This window comes from Dendrobates tinctorius, unplaced genomic scaffold, assembly GCF_039654945.1.
Source record: "Dendrobates tinctorius isolate UK_male_01 unplaced genomic scaffold, ASM3965494v1 ptg000129l, whole genome shotgun sequence".
In the NCBI taxonomy this organism is placed as follows: Eukaryota; Metazoa; Chordata; class Amphibia; order Anura; family Dendrobatidae; genus Dendrobates; species Dendrobates tinctorius.
In genome coordinates, this window is record NW_027361797.1 from 44,845,153 (window position 1) to 44,862,660 (window position 17,508).

General features: G+C 49.4%; 1 protein-coding gene across 3 annotated transcripts in view; it reads left to right on the forward strand.

Moving 5' to 3' along the window:
* Positions 1 to 17,508, forward strand: part of CCZ1 (CCZ1 homolog, vacuolar protein trafficking and biogenesis associated) — a 61,076-nt gene that overhangs the window by 28,215 nt on the left and 15,353 nt on the right. For all 3 annotated transcript variants that reach the window (XM_073543077.1, XM_073543076.1, XM_073543075.1), the window contains exons 9-10: positions 16,464 to 16,545; positions 17,054 to 17,115. In XM_073543077.1, coding sequence (XP_073399178.1) covers positions 16,464 to 16,545; positions 17,054 to 17,115 — 144 coding nt within the window. The remainder of the gene's footprint in view (positions 1 to 16,463; positions 16,546 to 17,053; positions 17,116 to 17,508) is intronic.

The window sequence follows — 17,508 nt, forward strand, 5'->3', positions numbered from 1 at the left end:
GAAAAAGGTCCTCCAAGGATATTATATAAAATTTGAATATTTTATATTAAATAACACAAAAAATAAAAAGAAACAGCAAACCATACAGAAAGTGGAAAATAGTATGACACTGGGTGACAAACATAAGAACTATAAGATGACTGGTACAATAATGTAGCACATGAAGGAATATAAAACAATTCTTAAAGTGCTGGTGCAGCAAGCAGAAATAGATAATATTAATGATCTAATCTCACATATTAGAGCCTTAATAGCATGTTAAATGAAGCCTGCAGTGACATTATGCACAATGAAATAGATGAAACCCAGGTGCACCCCTTCTGAGGAAGATATTCATCGAAACGTGCATTAAAGGGGGACCCTGGGTGATTCTTTCATTCTGGTAAATATGTTATTACTTTAATTCTCTAGCCATGAGGTGTATTTCCCTTACTTGATCCTCTCTATACCCACATCATTTATTTTTTTAGGAAGGATTTTTTCCTTCTGAGATCAGCTATGGGGAAACCAGCAATGTCTGGGTTGCAGGCTTCATTTAACATGCTATTAGGCTCTAATATGTGAGATTATATAATTAATCTCACGGTATCCAGGGACCCCAGCCCAGCTGCAGGCTCCTGTCGGGGCCGGGGGGTGAGTGCGGGCAGGCATGGTACATGGACACAGGGCTCCCTGCACCCCTTTCCGCGCCGGCCTGGAGCCCTTTCTGGGCATCGGTAACTAATTTAGGCCGCGGTTTCGGCCTAGCTGAGGTCGTTGCCTCCTCTCCGCCCCCCGGCCCGCCCCCCAGATGACAAATATGACACTCTACAGTGTCATAGAAGGGGCGGATCGAGACAGTGCGTGTTTTTACACATCTCTGCGCGCTCTTTCTCAGCTCTCCGCCCCCTTCTCCCTCCTCATCCTCTCGGCGGCCATTTCTGCTGCAGGCCTCAGCAGCATCACGCCAGCCAGTCTCTGGGGGGTACAGGACTGTGGATCTTCGGCGCTGGACCTAGGGGTACGCTGGTGGTGGTAAGATCACAGCTCGGGTTTTTTTACTCGGCTGTGAATCTGGATTCCCTGTAAGGCTCTCCTATAGGTTTTTCCCTGCTTAGCCACCCCTGTAGGGCCCTCTCATAGCCAGCCCTTCCGCACTGTGCACTATGCCGGGCTCAAGGTCCAAGAGAACCAGGCAGGACTGCTTTTATGCATTCTGCACAGCCTGCAAAACCACTCTCCAGTGGCAGCACGTACCCGCACTGTCGGGACTGTATCCAGAATACTGGGTCAGAACTCCAAGTGGCTCCTACCAATGCTTCAGCGGTTGCTACCACGCCAGAACGGGCTACCCAGATGTCACAGTCTGACGCAGTCCATAGATAACCTAACTTCCACATTGCTCCAGGCTCTGCAGGGTCATGTCTCGGCTATGAGCGTTACCCAACAAAGGGACAGCTTCACTCGGACAGGCCGTTTCTGGCTCTCCCAGACGTAAGCGCACCCACACGTCGCGTTCCTCTGCGTCATCCCATAGCTCACGCTCATCCCCCTCTAGGGAGAGACACTAGTTTCAGGTCACCTAGACCGTCCCTTACCAGAGACAGACATCGCAGATCTCCACAGCGATCCCTGACGACAGAAGGCCTTCGCCCCAGCTCGCCCACCAGAGAACGCCTCAGCGATACGCAGGATTCGGAAGGCATCTGTGACTCAGACAATGAAACGGAGAGGTCTCTGGTCCCTTGTCCCCCTAGCAATACAGTGCTAGTTGAGGACATAATCTCTTCCATCCATCGGGTGCTGGACATTTCCGATCCAACCCCGAAAGCCCCAGAACACAAGATTTGCTTTGAAGGTGTTCTGAAGCCACCTAAGGTCTTCTATAACCACCCGGAATTTTAGGCGATCCTTACTAAGCAGTTTTCGCAGCCTGAGAAGAAATTCACCAATCGCAAATATTTGGAGGCTAGGTACCCCTTCCCAAGGAGTGGACAGATCCGCCCGAAGTGGACCCCCCAGTCTCTAGGCTAGCAGCACCGACCCTCCTATCACTGCCAGATAGCTCAACCCTCAGGGACGCTGCAGACCAGCAGGTAGAACGCATGGCTCGTTCAGTTTTCGAAGCGGCAGGGGCCTCCCTGGCTCCCGTGTTCGCTTCAGTATGGGCGGCCAAGGCCATTCTGGCTTGGGCCAAAAAATTGCAAACTGGCCTCCAAGCGTCATATCCTCAGTTGTCGGACCAAGCGGTTCAAATAGCAGTGGTAGCAGATTACATGCTTCATGCAGCCCTGGATTCCGCAAGAGGTATAGCGGGGATAGCATCAACACGATTCTGCGTATCCTCTGGCTGCGGGAATGGAAAGCGGATGCGGCCTCAAAGAAGTCCCTCACGCATCTCCCGTACCTCAGTGGACGGCTTTTCGGTGAAAAGTTGGACACAATGATATCCAATGCCACTGGGGATAAGAGTACCTCTCTCCCTCAACTAAAGCCTAAACGCACGTTCAAACGGCGTAACCAAACACTATTCCTATCCTTTCGGAATTCTTCGGGCTGGTCTGCCTCGCGTCCAGCACAAAATCGTAACCGCTCTCCACGCAGGGACAACCCACGGGCGGCGCACAGGCCAGGCGAAGCCCAAAGGAGGAAAACCTCAATTTCTCCTCATCATGACTCACGAACTCCGGAAGACACCCCCACCCGTAGGCGGACAACTTCTACTCTTTTCTGCAAGTCTGGCTGCCTATTACAGAAGACGGGTGGGTCAGGGAAATAGTTTCTTCTGGATACAAGATAGAGTTCACTTCCAGTCCACCGAACCGGTTCTTCCTCTCTGTTCCACCAAAACCGCCAGAAAAGGCTCGTGCTTTCCACCAAGCGGTTTCCTCTCTCCTTCAAGCAGGAGTCGTAGTATCGGTTCCCGCGGCCGGACGTTTCCGAGGGTTCTACTCCAATCTATTCGTAGTCCCCAAGAAAGGAGGCAGCGTCCGGCCCATACTAGACCTAAAACAACTCAACAAGTATGTACGAGTTCGTCATTTTCGCATGGAGTCCCTTCGGTCCATCATTGCGTCCATGGATCAAGGACAATATCTCGCCTCCATAGACATACAGGACGCATACCCGCATATACCGATTGCTCCCGCCCATTAGAGATTTCTCAGGTTCGCAATCGACCAGGACCACTACCTGCTCGTGGCTCTCCCGTTCCGACTCGCCACGGCTCCCAGAACATTTACCAAGGTCATGGCTGCCATCATGGACGTTCTACTCCAGAGGCATAGTAGTCGTTCCATACCTGGACAACCTTCTCATCAAGGCTTCCACCTTCAAGGACTGCAAGGTCAGCGTCTCAATCGTAATCGACACTGAGTCACCTGGGCTGGTTAGTCAACTTACAAAAGACATCGACTACCCCGAGGCAGTCTCTGACCTTCCTGGGGATGCTATTCGACACCTCCAGGGGCCTGGTGCTTCTTCCCAGGGACAAGGCACTGGCTCTCCGTCTAGGAGTTTGCATACTCCTCCGCAATTCCCCCCCCCCCCCCCCCCCCCCGATCTCTCCGGTTAGCCATGTGAGTCCTCGGCAGGATGGCAGCAGCAATGGGGGCGGTACCATTTGCCCAGTTTCACCTCAGGCCTCTTCAACTAGCCATCCTCAAGTCCTGGGACAGGAATCCTTTCTCCCTCGACAGGGAGTTTCGGCTAACATCGGCAACCAGGAGGTCCCTGCACTGGTGGCTCAAGCCAGCCTCACTGGCATCGGGAAAATCCTTTCAGGTCAATGGAAGGTCCTGACCACCGACGCGAGCCTGACAGGTTGGGGTGCGGTGCACCTACATCACAGGGCAAGTGGTCACCGGTGGAAGCGAACATGCCCATCAGCGTCTTGGAAATTCAGGCCATCTTCCTGGCATTGAGAGCCTTTCGTCACTTACTGGCGGCCTCTCATATCAGAATACAGTCGGACAATGCCTCGGCAGTGGCATATGTGAACCACCAAGGCGGGACCCGCAGTACCCAAGCGATGAGAGAAGTGGCACATATCCTCCATTGGGCGGAAGACACGAGGTCGGTACTCTCTGCAGTCCACATTCCGGGTGTTGATAACTGGAAAGCTGACTTCCTAAGCAGACAAGGAATGGACTCGAGAGTTGTCTCTCCATCCCGAAATCTTTCGACAGATCTGCCATCGCTGGGGGACCCCGGACGTGGACCTAATGGCATCCCATCTCAATGCCAAGGTCTCCAACTTCATGGCCAGGACACGCGATCCGCGGTCGCTCGGAGCAGATGCCCTGGTTCAGGACTGGACCCAGTTCCAGCTTTTGTACATCTTTCCACCTCTCCCCCTGATATCCAGAGTCGTGAGGGAGTTCCAACCATCCTGATCGTGCCAGACTGGCCCAGACGTACATGGTACGCCGACGTCGTACAACTTACAGCTGGCGTCTCCCCGACCGTCCCGATCTTCTGTCACAAGTCCCGTTCTACCACCAGAACCCAGGGGCTCTCAATTTGACGGCGTGGCCCTTGAGACCTGGGTTCTAACCCAGGCAGGACTCTCAATGGACGTCATTGGAACCATGATCAGGGCACGGAAGCGAGCCTCCACCAAGATTTATTACCATACCTGGAGAGCTTTTGTCACCTGGTGCGAATCTCGCGGCCAGATTCCACTCCCTTATTCCCTCCCAAAACTCCTTGGCTTTCTCCAATCGGGCCTGGACGCCAGGCTATCCCTGGGCTCGCTTAAGAGCCAGGTGTCAGCGCTCTCAGTGCTTTTTCAGAGGCGCATCGCTAGCAAGCCGTAAGTAAGGACTTTTTCTCCAGGTGGTTTCCCGATTGGTTCCCCCCTATAGACTTCCACTGGAAACGTGGGACCTCAACCTGGTCCTGACAGCATTGCAGGCACCACCTTTCGAACCCCTTAAGGAAGTCCCACTCTGCATTCTGTCACAGAAGGTGGTTTTTCTGGTGGCTAGCACCTCGCTTCGCAGGGTGTCTGAATTGTCAGCACTCTCCTGCAGACGGCCCTTCCTAGCCTCTCACCAGGACAAGGTGGTTCTCCATACAGTCCCATCCTTCCTTCCGAAGGTTGTCCAACTTCCACCTCAATGAGGAAATTTCACTGCCATCCCTTCGCCCGGTTCCGGTTCATAGTGTGGAGAAGGCTCTGCATACGCTTGACCTCGTCAGGGCATTGTGTATATACGTGTCTAGGACTGCACCCTTCCGGAAGTATGATTCCCTTTTCCTTCTTCCGGAAGGCTTTCGCAAAGGTCTGCCGGCTTCCAAAGCTACCCTTGCCAGGTGGATCAAGTCCACCATACAAGAGGCTTACCGCCTTAACAATTCTCCTCTTCCGGCAGGTATCACGGCACACTCTACGCGGGTGGTAGGGGCCTCCTGGGCCATTCGGCACCAGGCTTCGGCACAACAGGTGTGTAAGGCGGCCACTTGGACTAGCTTACACACGTTTACAAAACACCTACAGAGTTTATACCCAGTCCTCAGTGGATGTGAGCCTGGGTAGACGGGTTCTGCAGGCGGCAGTGCCCCAAGTTTAGGGACCTGTCTGCACAATATTCGTCCATTGCTTCCCACCCAGGGACTGCTTTGGGACGTTCTGTGTCCCCAAATGAGGCGACAGAGTAAAGGAGATTTTTGTGTACTCGACGTAAAATCTCTCTTAGCCTCTAATTGGGGGACACAGCTCCCACCCTGTTGCCCTTATGGGCCGTTGTTACGGTTGAGTTCTCATATTGTTCTTTGAGCTCGTACATGGTGGCCTTATTACAGGCATGGTTGTTATTTCTGATATCTTCCTCCTAATGCTTTTGCACAAAACTGGAGAAGGGGTGTATACTGCAGAGGAGGAGCCATAGTTAATCTTTTTCAGATTATGCATAGTGTCGCCTCCTAGTGGACAGCAGCATAACACCCATGGTTCTGTGTCCCCCAATTAGAGGCTAAGAGAGATTTTACGGTGAGTACACAAAAATCTCCTTTTCTGCTTGCTGCACCAGCTGTTATGAATGGGTTAACGAGGAGAAAAAAACAAAACAAGCTAAGTCACAGAAAACCAGAGAGGTTGTTAACTATGCAGATTGCAGATCCCTGATCCTAACCACACAACTAGCAGCAGCCGTGGAGCGTACCTACGATGATCCTAGACGCTTCGTCACAGCCGGAGAACTACATAAGCCTGAAGCAAGAAAAGGGCAAAATTAACTGCCCCAGAGCAGACCCCAAAGAAAAGACAGCCCCCACACCAGTATTGACGGTGAAACAAGATGAAAGCACAAACACAGGCAGTAAAATAGGCTGAGCAAATGATGGGGCCCAACCTAACTAGGAAGGATAGGAAAGGAAAGACACTGTCTGCAGTCTGTAAAAAAAAAAAAAAAAAAAAACCCTACAAAAATAATGTCCAACACTTCTGACAGCAAAATTAACCCTGAAGTCGCTAGACTTCTCCCACTATATCAGCACTCTGAAATATTCTGAGACAGAGCAAAAAGAGGCCAATCTAATAAGGGACAAAAAGCAAATGGGCAAATACAGGTAAATAAGAGTGGAAATTCAGCACAGCCCCAGCCGGGGCTGGCTGACCACACAAAAAACTGAATAGACCAACAAAATCAAGTGTGAACATTAGCAGAAAAACTTAGCTTTAGATGACTGGAACAGAGCTGAAAACCAAGACCTGACACGCCAGAAGGAATCACCAGCACCAGAATAGGGCGTCGGCTGTCTTAAATCCAGTCTGAGATTCCTGAGGTCCAATCGTCATCCTCATTATCAGGTGGCAGATCTCTACTGATTAAACAGCCTCACTACCTCCTGTTACCACCAGAGGGAGCCTGGCAGGAGAACTCACAACTGGTGGACCAGAAAATGAACTCACAACAACCAGCACTTTTAAGAATTGTTTTATATTCTTTCATGTGCTACATTATTGTACCAGTCATTTTATAGTTCTTATGTTTGTCACCCAGTGTCATGCTATTTTCCACTTTCTGTATGGTTTGCTGTTTCTTTTTATTTTTTGTAAATAAAGTCTGTGGACCCTCATTAAGAGTCTCAAACACGGGACTAGCCAGATCTTCCTCCAGGGAAGGACCCAGCCAAGGAGTGGCTCCTTTCGGAAACCACCATTTCCACCATATTAATGACACTTTAAGTCAATATCCAGCTCTTTACGAGTTTACAGATATGACAAGAGAAATACCAAGGCCAGGTATCCATCCACAGACAGCTGTTTCGGGGTGTTGGCCCTCATCAGTGTGGAGTCGGCTGGCTTGGTCCTTCCCTGGAGGAAGATCTGGCTAGTCCCGTGTTTGAGACTCTTAAATGAGGCTCCACGGACTTTATTTGCATATTCGTATTTCCCAGGGAGCAATGCACCTAGGATGTCACTGATTGAGCGCCTTTTCCGACTGCCGCAGTGTTTTCTTTGACTAGTCTCCCTGAGGTCAGTGATTGTTTCGTGACGTTTTTATTTTTTATTTAATAAAATTTTAATATTTTGTATAATATCCTTGGAGGACCTTTTTTTTCTAAAGTGTTTATACTTGGTTTCACAGTCCTCCGTGTTATAACCTTTCTCTCATCTTTAAATATCTCCTTCAGTACTCTGGGGTGTAATTCATCTGGACCTGGAGACTTGAATTCAATTAGGTTAGCTAAGTGTTTCCTCCCTATAGTTCTGTTTATACAGCTGGTGCTGGCAGATACTGGCGTCTAGATTGCATGTGAAAATGGAGTAATCCTCATATTTCGGGGGATGGCATTCCTCATAGCAGGCAAACCCCCTCTTCGGCACCCAAGAGCCCTAAGATACAGCGCTTTGAAAAAGTATTCATACCCTGTGTACGTTTCCATATTTTTTTCACAGTATACCCAGAAGCGTAAACTTTTGCAAATATGTTAAAAATATAAATCTGAAAATTGTGACGTGCTTTTGTATTCAGCCCCCCGAGTCAATACATTGTAGGACGCCTTTTCACTGAAATTCATTCTGCAAGTCTTTTGGGGTATGTCCCTAAAGATTTTGTACATGTATCGGGTGAAATTTTTGCCCACTTCTTTGCACACTTGCTTTAGCTCAGTGAGATTGGATGAATGGCAATTATCAAGTCTTGCTGCAGATTCTCAATGGGATGTAGGGCTAGACTGTGACTGGGCCATTCATACACATGAATATGCTTTGATTTAAACCCTCGATTGTAGCTCTGGCAGTATTTTTAGGGTCATCCTGCTGGAAGCTGAAACTGCGTCACGATCTCAAGTCTTTTGCAGCTTGTGACGGGAACTGTCCAGTATTTAGCTCTATTCAACATCGCATCAACTGTGACCAGCTTCCCTGTCCCTGCTGAAGAAAAACATGATGCTGCCATGTTTGACAGTGGGGATGGTGTTTTCAGGGTAATGTGCAGTGTTAGTTTTCCACCACACAAAGTTTTGCATTTAGCTCAAAAAGGTCTACTTTTGGTCTAATCTGAAAAGAGTACTTTCTTCCACATGCTAACTGTGCCCCTAAATGGGTTTTTGCAAATGGGACTTCTTAAGGCTTGCTTTTAAAGGGAACCTGTTATGAATGAGTCACCGTAGGAGGCAAAAACAGAAATACTAGCTAAGTCCAGAAAACCAGAGAAGTTGGCAGCTATCGGATTGCAGACCCCTGAACCTATCAACAACAACTAGCAGTAGCCGTGGGGGGTTCCTTCGGTCCCCTAGACCCTTCGATCACAGCCGGAGAACTAAATAGCCTAAAGACAGAAAGGGAAATCTAAACTGCCCCAGAGCAGACCCCAAAGCAATAGGCAGCCCCCAACATATGACGGTGAAGCAAGATGAAAAAACACTCACACAGGCTGAGCAAATGATGGGGCCCAAGCTAACTAAATAAGACAGGATAGAAAAGCTGCTGTCTGCAATCGGCCAAAACCCTATCAAAACAAGAGCCAACAGACTGATAGGGAAAAAAGCCCTGAAGACGCTAGGCTTCAAAGACTATATCAGCACTCAGGTATTTTCTGAAGACAGAGCAAAAAGGAATTGAGCTCACCCCAGCAGGGAATGGCAGAAATCCAGAAAAACAAGGCAAAACCAAACCAAAACACAAATGCAAGAAGAAGAGCAGAAAACTTAGCTTTTGAGGAGCAGGAATCAGACTGGTCTCCTAGAATCCCTCAGAGAAATCACCAGCAAGGCAGAAGGGCGTCGGCTGCCTTATATCCAGTCAGCAATTCCCGTCACCCAGTCATCATCATCCAGCTCAGGTGCTTGGTAATCAGCCTCACTACCTTCCTTCACCAGAAGAGGGAGTTCATCAGACCTCAGTGGTGAAGGGGAAAATGAGCTCACAACAGGAACCTGTCAGCAGAATTGGGCGCAGTAACCTACACACAGTATTAGGTTGGTGCCGTTGTACTGATTATAATGATACCTTTGTTGATGAAATCTGTCTTGTGGTTGTTTTTAATCTTTATTTTCAATTGAGTTAATGATATGCTCTTGTTCCGGGGCGACCTGTGGGGTCTTCATGTGGTGCTCTGATTCTGCATTTATCTGTATGGCTTATACCAGGTCACTGATCCCTCAGCGACCTGCCTCCTAGTTTACACAGTGAATATTCTATATAGCTTGGAAAAATATATTCCATGTATGTATATAACTTACATTGTGTGTGTGTCTATAATATTATACCGTATTTGGACAGTGAATTTTCGTCACTTATCTTTTTACCAAGATGTCTTCAAGATAGTGATATAATCAGTATGGGCTTAAAGTGCAGACTGTAATCTTTTAATTTGAGGGTATTCACCTCCTAATTGGAGTAAGCGATTAAGAATTACAGCTCTGTAATACATTGCTTGCCTCTTTTTTATGGGATCAAAAGTAATTGGACAATTATCTCAAAAGCTCTTTAATGGGTTTTTCCTTTGTTAAATCGTGATCAGTTAAGCAGGCAAAAGGTCTGGAGCTGATTCCAGGTGTGGTATTTGCATTTGGAAGCAGTTGCTGTGAACCCACAGCATGCGATGAAAGGAGCTCACAGTGGAAGAGAAACAGACCATTATTAAGGCTGAAGGGGGGGAAAAAGCCATTAGCAAGATGGCAGAAATGTTAAAATGTTAGGGGTGGCCAAATCAACAGGTGTTTTTTTTTTTTTTGTTTTTTTTTTTTACAGTCTGCCAAAAAAATTACTGAGCTTGGGGACTCCAAAGGGCCTGGATGTCCATTGAAGACAAGTGGTGAATGATCACCGAATTCTTTCCATGGTGAAGAAAAAAACCCTTTAGAACATCCACCCAAATGTAGAACACTCTCTCTTTGTGGTAGTTGTTTCAGAATCTAAGTTTACCAGAAAGAGGAGACTTCATGATAACAAATAAAGATGGTTCACCACAAGGCACAAACCATTCATCAACCTTAAAAATAGGAAGGCCAGATTAGACTTTGCCAAAAAACATCTACAGAAGCCATCCAGTTGTGGAAAAGCCTTCTTTGTACAGATGAAACTAAGATAAACCTGGACCAGAATGATGGGAAGAAGAAAGTATGGAGAATATTTGGAATGGCTCATGATCCAAAGCGCACCACACCCCCTCTGTAAAACATGGTGGAGGCAGTGAGGTGCGAGCATGCAATGCTTCCACTGGGTCACTAGTGTTTTAGTGGTGATGTGACAGTAGAAAGAAGCTACTGGATAGTAGTACTGGAAAGTTTACTGAGCAAGATTTTCTGCTCTGATTCAACCGAATGCAGCAAGGTTGATAGGATGGCGCTTCACAGTAAGGTGGAAAATGACCCAAAACATACTGTTAAAGCAAAGAAGTGGAATATTCTGCAATGATCGAGCCAATGGGCACATCTCAACCCCATCGAGCAGTATTGCACCTGAAATCAGCCGCTGTAAAGGCCGTCAAAGATTCACAAAGGAGGAATCCCAGCGCTTGGCGACATCCGTGACTCCAATTATATTGATTTCTCCAATTATTTTTGAACCCTTGAAATTAAGCTTTGTAGTTTCACCGGATATTTTTGTTCAACCCATTTAATAAAACCTAAAAGTCTACACTTCAATTGCATCTCGGTTGTTTCCTTTTTAAATTTAAAATGTGTTTATATTTCTGGGGTTTTTTGTTGGTGTGTGGGTTTATTTTTTTTTTATTTTTATTTTTTAAATCCCATCTGCTATATTGGCGTGACAGCAAAATATCCATTCCATCCTTTTTTCGTTTTATGGTGAGAAAATCCAAGGGAAACAAGTCCGTGTGTCTCTGTCCGTCAGAGCTGTCATCGCCGGCCTCTTCGCCCTGCCATTCCCTGTTAACACTCGGCACCGCTGCTCTGTCAGGCGCTGGTGTCAGATTGTAGATCTCCTGCTCGGATTACCGCACATACTATAGCGCCTCTCATTTACACGCTGTATCGGGTATAAATAAAGCTGCGAGCCGGTGGCCTTCTTTGAGAGAGGCGTTAGAATAACTAATAAAAGTGACATCATCCCACAATCCGCACCGCTATTTTATTTCTGTGCACACTGCGGCTTTTACGGGCGTTAGAGACTTCTCTCAGGGGTAATTTTTGAAGTCGAGAATGGATATCCCGAAAATTTTAAAGGGGCTGTACAGGAATTATAAATAGGGCTCAGTGCTGAGGGTGCAAAAAGCTTGAAAGAAAATCTGAGTTCTCCATTGTACAAGGTGTACTGGTTTCCGGGAAAAGGGTTTCATCATGTTCCAAACCCAACCTCCAACTTCACCCTCCCGTCAGATGGACGATCCTACATTTATAAAGGGCTTGGACCAAGATTGTAAGTTGCCACCTAACTTAAGTGGAAGTCCTACTTCTTGGACCCCCCACAATATAGAACAGGAAAAGGGCCTTCCCCAAACTGACCTCACAAAGTCAGAAGCTATAATTGTCTTGTGCTGAAGGATTAAAATTTCCTGTTATTGAATTTAAGACGGCGTCAGTAATGTCCTCCTGCCATTTACCAAACCCAGACTCGTCCATCAGGCGACAGAAGTGTGACCCATCGCTTCACAGAACATGTTTCCTCCAAGGTCCAGAGGTGGCAGCTTTACACCACTACATCCAATGCTTATCATTGTGCTTGGTGATGTAAGGCTGCCTGCAGTTGCCCTGCCATGAAGCTCCCAGTGGGGGCGCAATGTTTGTGCTGCTAATGTAAGAGGCGGCCAGGACGATAGTCACAGCCGATGACACCGTGGCTCTGGTGTCTTGGCCTCCTCCCACAGAAAAACCATCAACTTCTACTGACGTACTTGTTTGGGGTTGCTGGTGCACGGGCAGGGATTCCACTGCGGTGCGACCCAGCTCCTGCACACTTGGTTCCAGTGTTTAGGGTTGAAATATAGTTTTAGAGCCCTTGTGGACACGTCGGGCGTGCTCGCCCTTCTGCCTGATTCCTACGACCTACGCTTGCATAACCCATAGCAGCTCCTCCTACAGTTAACCCTATGCAAAACTTCCTATCAACTATACCTAACAAAGCCCAGTAGTATGCCCCCATCTAGTGGCCCGTTCAGAACTACACTTACCCATATCTATGAACTCAACACTAAGAATGCCCTCCTCTAATGTTCCCAAAGGATGCACTAACTTACCCTAATCTATACATTGGAGGAGGTATTAAAGGGGTGTCATTTTCAGTCCCATACATTCATACCAGAGGAGGTCTCTACTGTGCAGTTATGAGGTCAGCATAGCGTTGGTGACTTCTCTGTCCTCTGCGCCTCAGCACTTGGTGACCCCGTTCTGTAATGTTACGTGATCTCCATTACGTGGCTGAGTTGCTGAAGTTCCTTTCAACTTTTCAATAATCACACTCGCATGTGATGGGGAAAGATTTAGGAGGGAAGAAATGTCATGAACGGTCTTGTTACACTGGTGGCTCCTATTACAGGAGCATTCTAGTATTGGTGATTTTTGCACCACTAGCCATTTTCTCTTGATACTAAAGGCAGTAAGCATATTTGGGGGGGCCGGCTGTTGTCCCATCTGGGGGTAATAAGGGGCCGGCTGTTGTCCCATCTGGGGGTAATAAGGGGCCGGCTGTTGTCCCATCTGGGGGTAATAAGGGGCCGGCTGTTGTCCCATCTGGGGGTAATAAGGGGCTGGCTGTTGTCCCATCTGGGGGAAATAAGGGGCCGGCTGTTGTCCCATCTGGGGGTAATAAGGGGCTGGCTGTTGTCCCATCTGGGGGTAATAAGGGGCCGGCTGTTGTCCCACCTGGGGGTAATAAGGGGCCGACTGTTGTCCCACCTGGGGGTAATAAGGGGCCGACTGTTGTCCCACCTGGGGGTAATAAGGGGCCGACTGTTGTCCCACCTGGGGGTAATAAGGGGCCGGCTGTTGTCCCACCTGGGGGTAATAAGGGGCCGGCTGTTGTCCCACCTGGGGGTAATAAGGGGCCGGCTGTTGTCCCACCTGGGGGTAATAAGGGGCCGGCTGTTGTCCCACCTGGGGGTAATAAGGGGCCGGCTGTTGTCCCACCTGGGGGTAATAAGGGGCCGGCTGTTGTCCCACCTGGGGGTAATAAGGGGCCGGCTGTTGTCCCACCTGGGGGTAATAAGGGGCCGGCTGTTGTCCCACCTGGGGGTAATAAGGGGCCGGCTGTTGTCCCACCTGGGGGTAATAAGGGGCCGGCTGTTGTCCCACCTGGGGGTAATAAGGGGCCGGCTGTTGTCCCACCTGGGGGAAATAAGGGGCCGGCTGTTGTCCCACCTGGGGGAAATAAGGGGCCGGCTGTTGTCCCACCTGGGGGTAATAAGGGGCCGGCTGTTGTCCCACCTGGGGGTAATAAGGGGCCGGCTGTTGTCCCACCTGGGGGTAATAAGGGGCCGGCTGTTGTCCCACCTGGGGGTAATAAGGGGCCGGCTGTTGTCCCACCTGGGGGTAATAAGGGGCCGGCTGTTGTCCCACCTGGGGGTAATAAGGGGCCGGCTGTTGTCCCACCTGGGGGTAATAAGGGGCCGGCTGTTGTCCCACCTGGGGGTAATAAGGGGCCGGCTGTTGTCCCACCTGGGGGTAATAAGGGGCCGGCTGTTGTCCCACCTGGGGGTAATAAGGGGCCGGCTGTTGTCCCACCTGGGGGTAATAAGGGGCCGGCTGTTGTCCCACCTGGGGGTAATAAGGGGCCGGCTGTTGTCCCACCTGGGGGTAATAAGGGGCCGGCTGTTGTCCCACCTGGGGGTAATAAGGGGCCGGCTGTTGTCCCACCTGGGGGTAATAAGGGGCCGGCTGTTGTCCCACCTGGGGGTAATAAGGGGCCGGCTGTTGTCCCAACTGGGGGTAATAAGGGGCCGGCTGTTGTCCCAACTGGGGGTAATGGGGGGGCCGACTGTTGTCCCACCTGGGGGTAATGGGGGGGGGGCCGGCTGTTGGCCCACCTGGGGGCAATGGGGGGGGGCCGGCTGTTGTCCCACCTGGGCGCAATGGGGGGGCCCGCTATTGACCCACCTGGGGGCAATGGGGGGGCCCGCTATTGTCCCACCTGGGGGCAATGGGGGGGCCCGCTATTGTCCCACCTGGGGGCAATGGGGGGGCCCGCTATTGTCCCACCTGGGGGCAATGGGGGGGCCCGCTATTGTCCCACCTGGGGGTAATGGGGGGGGGCCGGCTGTTGGCCCACCTGGGGGCAATGGGGGGGGGCCGGCTGTTGTCCCACCTGGGGGCAATGGGGGGGCCCGCTATTGTCCCACCTGGGGGCAATGGGGGGGCCCGCTATTGTCCCACCTGGGGGCAATGGGGGGGCCCGCTATTGTCCCACCTGGGGGCAATGGGGGGGGCCGGCTATTGTCCCACCTGAGGGCAATGGGGGGGGCCGGCTATTGTCCCACCTGGGGGCAATGGGGGGGGCCGGCTGTTGTCCCACCTGGGGGCAATGGGGGGGGCCCGCTATTGACCCACCTGGGGGCAATGGGGGGGGCCCGCTATTGACCCACCTGGGGGCAATGGGGGGGGGCCCGCTGTTGTATACCAGGGGCGGTGGGACTGAATGAAAAACCTGAATTCAGTGATTGAGACGTGTCCAAATACACTATTTGAGAGAAGTATCTTCATATGGGGGGGCAATGAGCATGTTGGTTTTCCACTCCTCAAATAAGGGTCCTGTGCTTTACTGGGGTCCCATCACTGAGACCCCCCCCCACTGATCTTTAATCAGCCTCTCTTGTATTGGAACAGCCCACTTACTGTGCTTGCTTTCCTCTTTTGTTTTTATGTATGCACCCCAAGCAGGCAGGCCGTGGGGTCCGCAGCTTGTCTCCCGCCTCCATCCCTTATGACACACCGCATCATGCAAGTCCTAATAGAGGCCCCAAATTGTTCCTTTAGGCTGTGGGCACACGTAGCGTTTTTAAACGCTCACTAAAAACCGGACTCCTTCCCAGAAATCGCGCGGTTTTTTTCCCCGCGCGATTTTACCGCGATTTTCGCGTGCGATATTCAAGCACTTTCCAAGCGATTTGAAGCATCGCTTGGAAAGTGATTGACAGGTTGGTCACACTCGTCAAACATAGTGTTTGACAAGTGTGAGCAGCTTTTTACTATTGAGGCTGTCTATGCAGCATCAATAGTAAAAGATAGAATGTTAAAATGCTAAAAAAAATAAAAAAATCGGGGTATATTTACCTTCCGGCGTCCCGCGCTGCCATCCCGGGCCTCAGCGTTCCCAGTAATGCCTTGCGAGACCTGTGATGACGTAGTCTCGCGTTGCTATAGCGATCTCGCGAGACCACGTCATTACAGGTCCTTGCCGCAAGGCATTACTGGGAACGCTTAGGCCGGGAATGCAGCGCGGGACGTCGGAAGGTAAATATACCCCGATTTTTTTTTATTTTTTATTCTTTTTTTTTACAGGGGTATAGTACCCAGGGCCTGGAGGACAGTCTCCTCTCCTCCACACCGTGGGTACCAACCGCACATGAGACGCTTAACTTCCCGCATGGTGGGCATAGCCACATGCGGGAAGTAAGCGATTCTCATGCATTCCTATGGGTGCGGAATCGCGGCAATTCTTTGCGATTCCGCACAAAAGAATGAGCATGCTGCGATTTTTTCCGCGATGCGATTCCGCCGTGGAAAAAAGCGCAGCATTAGCACAGCATGTGCGGAATGCCATAGGAATGCATGGGGGGCGTTCTGTACACGATTTTTAAGCGTTTTCGTGCCGAAAATCGCGGCAAAAACACTTAAAAATCGCTACGTGTGCACATAGCCTTATGGTCAACCTTAAAATATAAAGTACACAACTTGTGTATACGTGGTGTCGATATTTCCTTTATCGCAACTGGCATGATAAATTCTTTAGGGAGTCAATCCGTAATGTTGTAGTGGGCTGTGATGGCGATGTGGCAGTCCTGCCGTCTGACCATACAATGTACAGGAATGGTCGTCTTCCTGTGTCGCTGGCAGGTGACATCTTCCTTCTCTTTATACAGGAGTGGATTGGAACAAGAAGACATGCGGATCCTGTATAAATACCTCACTACTTCTCTCTTCCCAAGACACACAGAGCCAGAGGTAAGAGCTGCCGATTTTTCTTTCTGAAACAGCACCACACTTTTTTTTTTTTCTTTTTTTTTTTTGTGGCTTTTATGTAGTACTGCAACCTATACCTTGATTACCTTTAACCCCTTCACTCCCAGGCAATTTTTCCATGTTTTCTTTTTTTCCTCCCTTTCTTTCAAGAGCCGTAGCATCTTATTATTTTTCCGTACACATAGCCGTATGAGGGCTTGATTTTTTTGCAGGACGAGTTGTAGTTTTGGATAATTCCATTCATTTTATCATTTGTAATAAAAAAATGTTTTGCTTTTGTTGCCATTTTCCAAAACCTGGAGCTTTTTTATTTTTCGGAATCTGAGACTGGGTGACAACTAGATGGGTACGCAGGATGCATGCAGAAGTAGGCGGAGCTTAACAGAGGAAGTACGCAGCCCTCTGCAAGGCCCCCGAACGCTAATGTGAACCCAGCCTTAGTGATGTGTAGTGCTGCGTGTGTGACTATTGTCTGTATGTTGTTTTTTAGCTGGCAGGAAGAGATTCTCCATTACGACCTGAAATGCCAGGAAATCTTCAGCATTACGGGAGGTGAGTCTTTTCTTGGTACTCTTCATCACTCAGTCCTCCTTATGGAGCATCTTTTCTCCAAAGCCCCATATAATAAATATCTAATATATCTATTTCATAGGCACATCTTCTTGACCACAACAGGTTACACTGCCTGTGTTGCCCATAGCAACCAATCACTGAGCATCTTTCATTTCACCAGAGCTGTTTAAAAGCTGAAAGTTGAGCTGTGATTGGTTGCTATGAGCAACAGTTTTCCTTGCAGACAGTTGTGGTAACTGAGGCCTATTATTCTTATCATTTCTATGGTGTTATCGTCCTTCTGTAAAGCTGGAAATAACACAATTTATTACCGTGCGAACACAGACCATCCTCTGACACAGACTGCAGGGGGAGCCCAGTATCACACAGGAT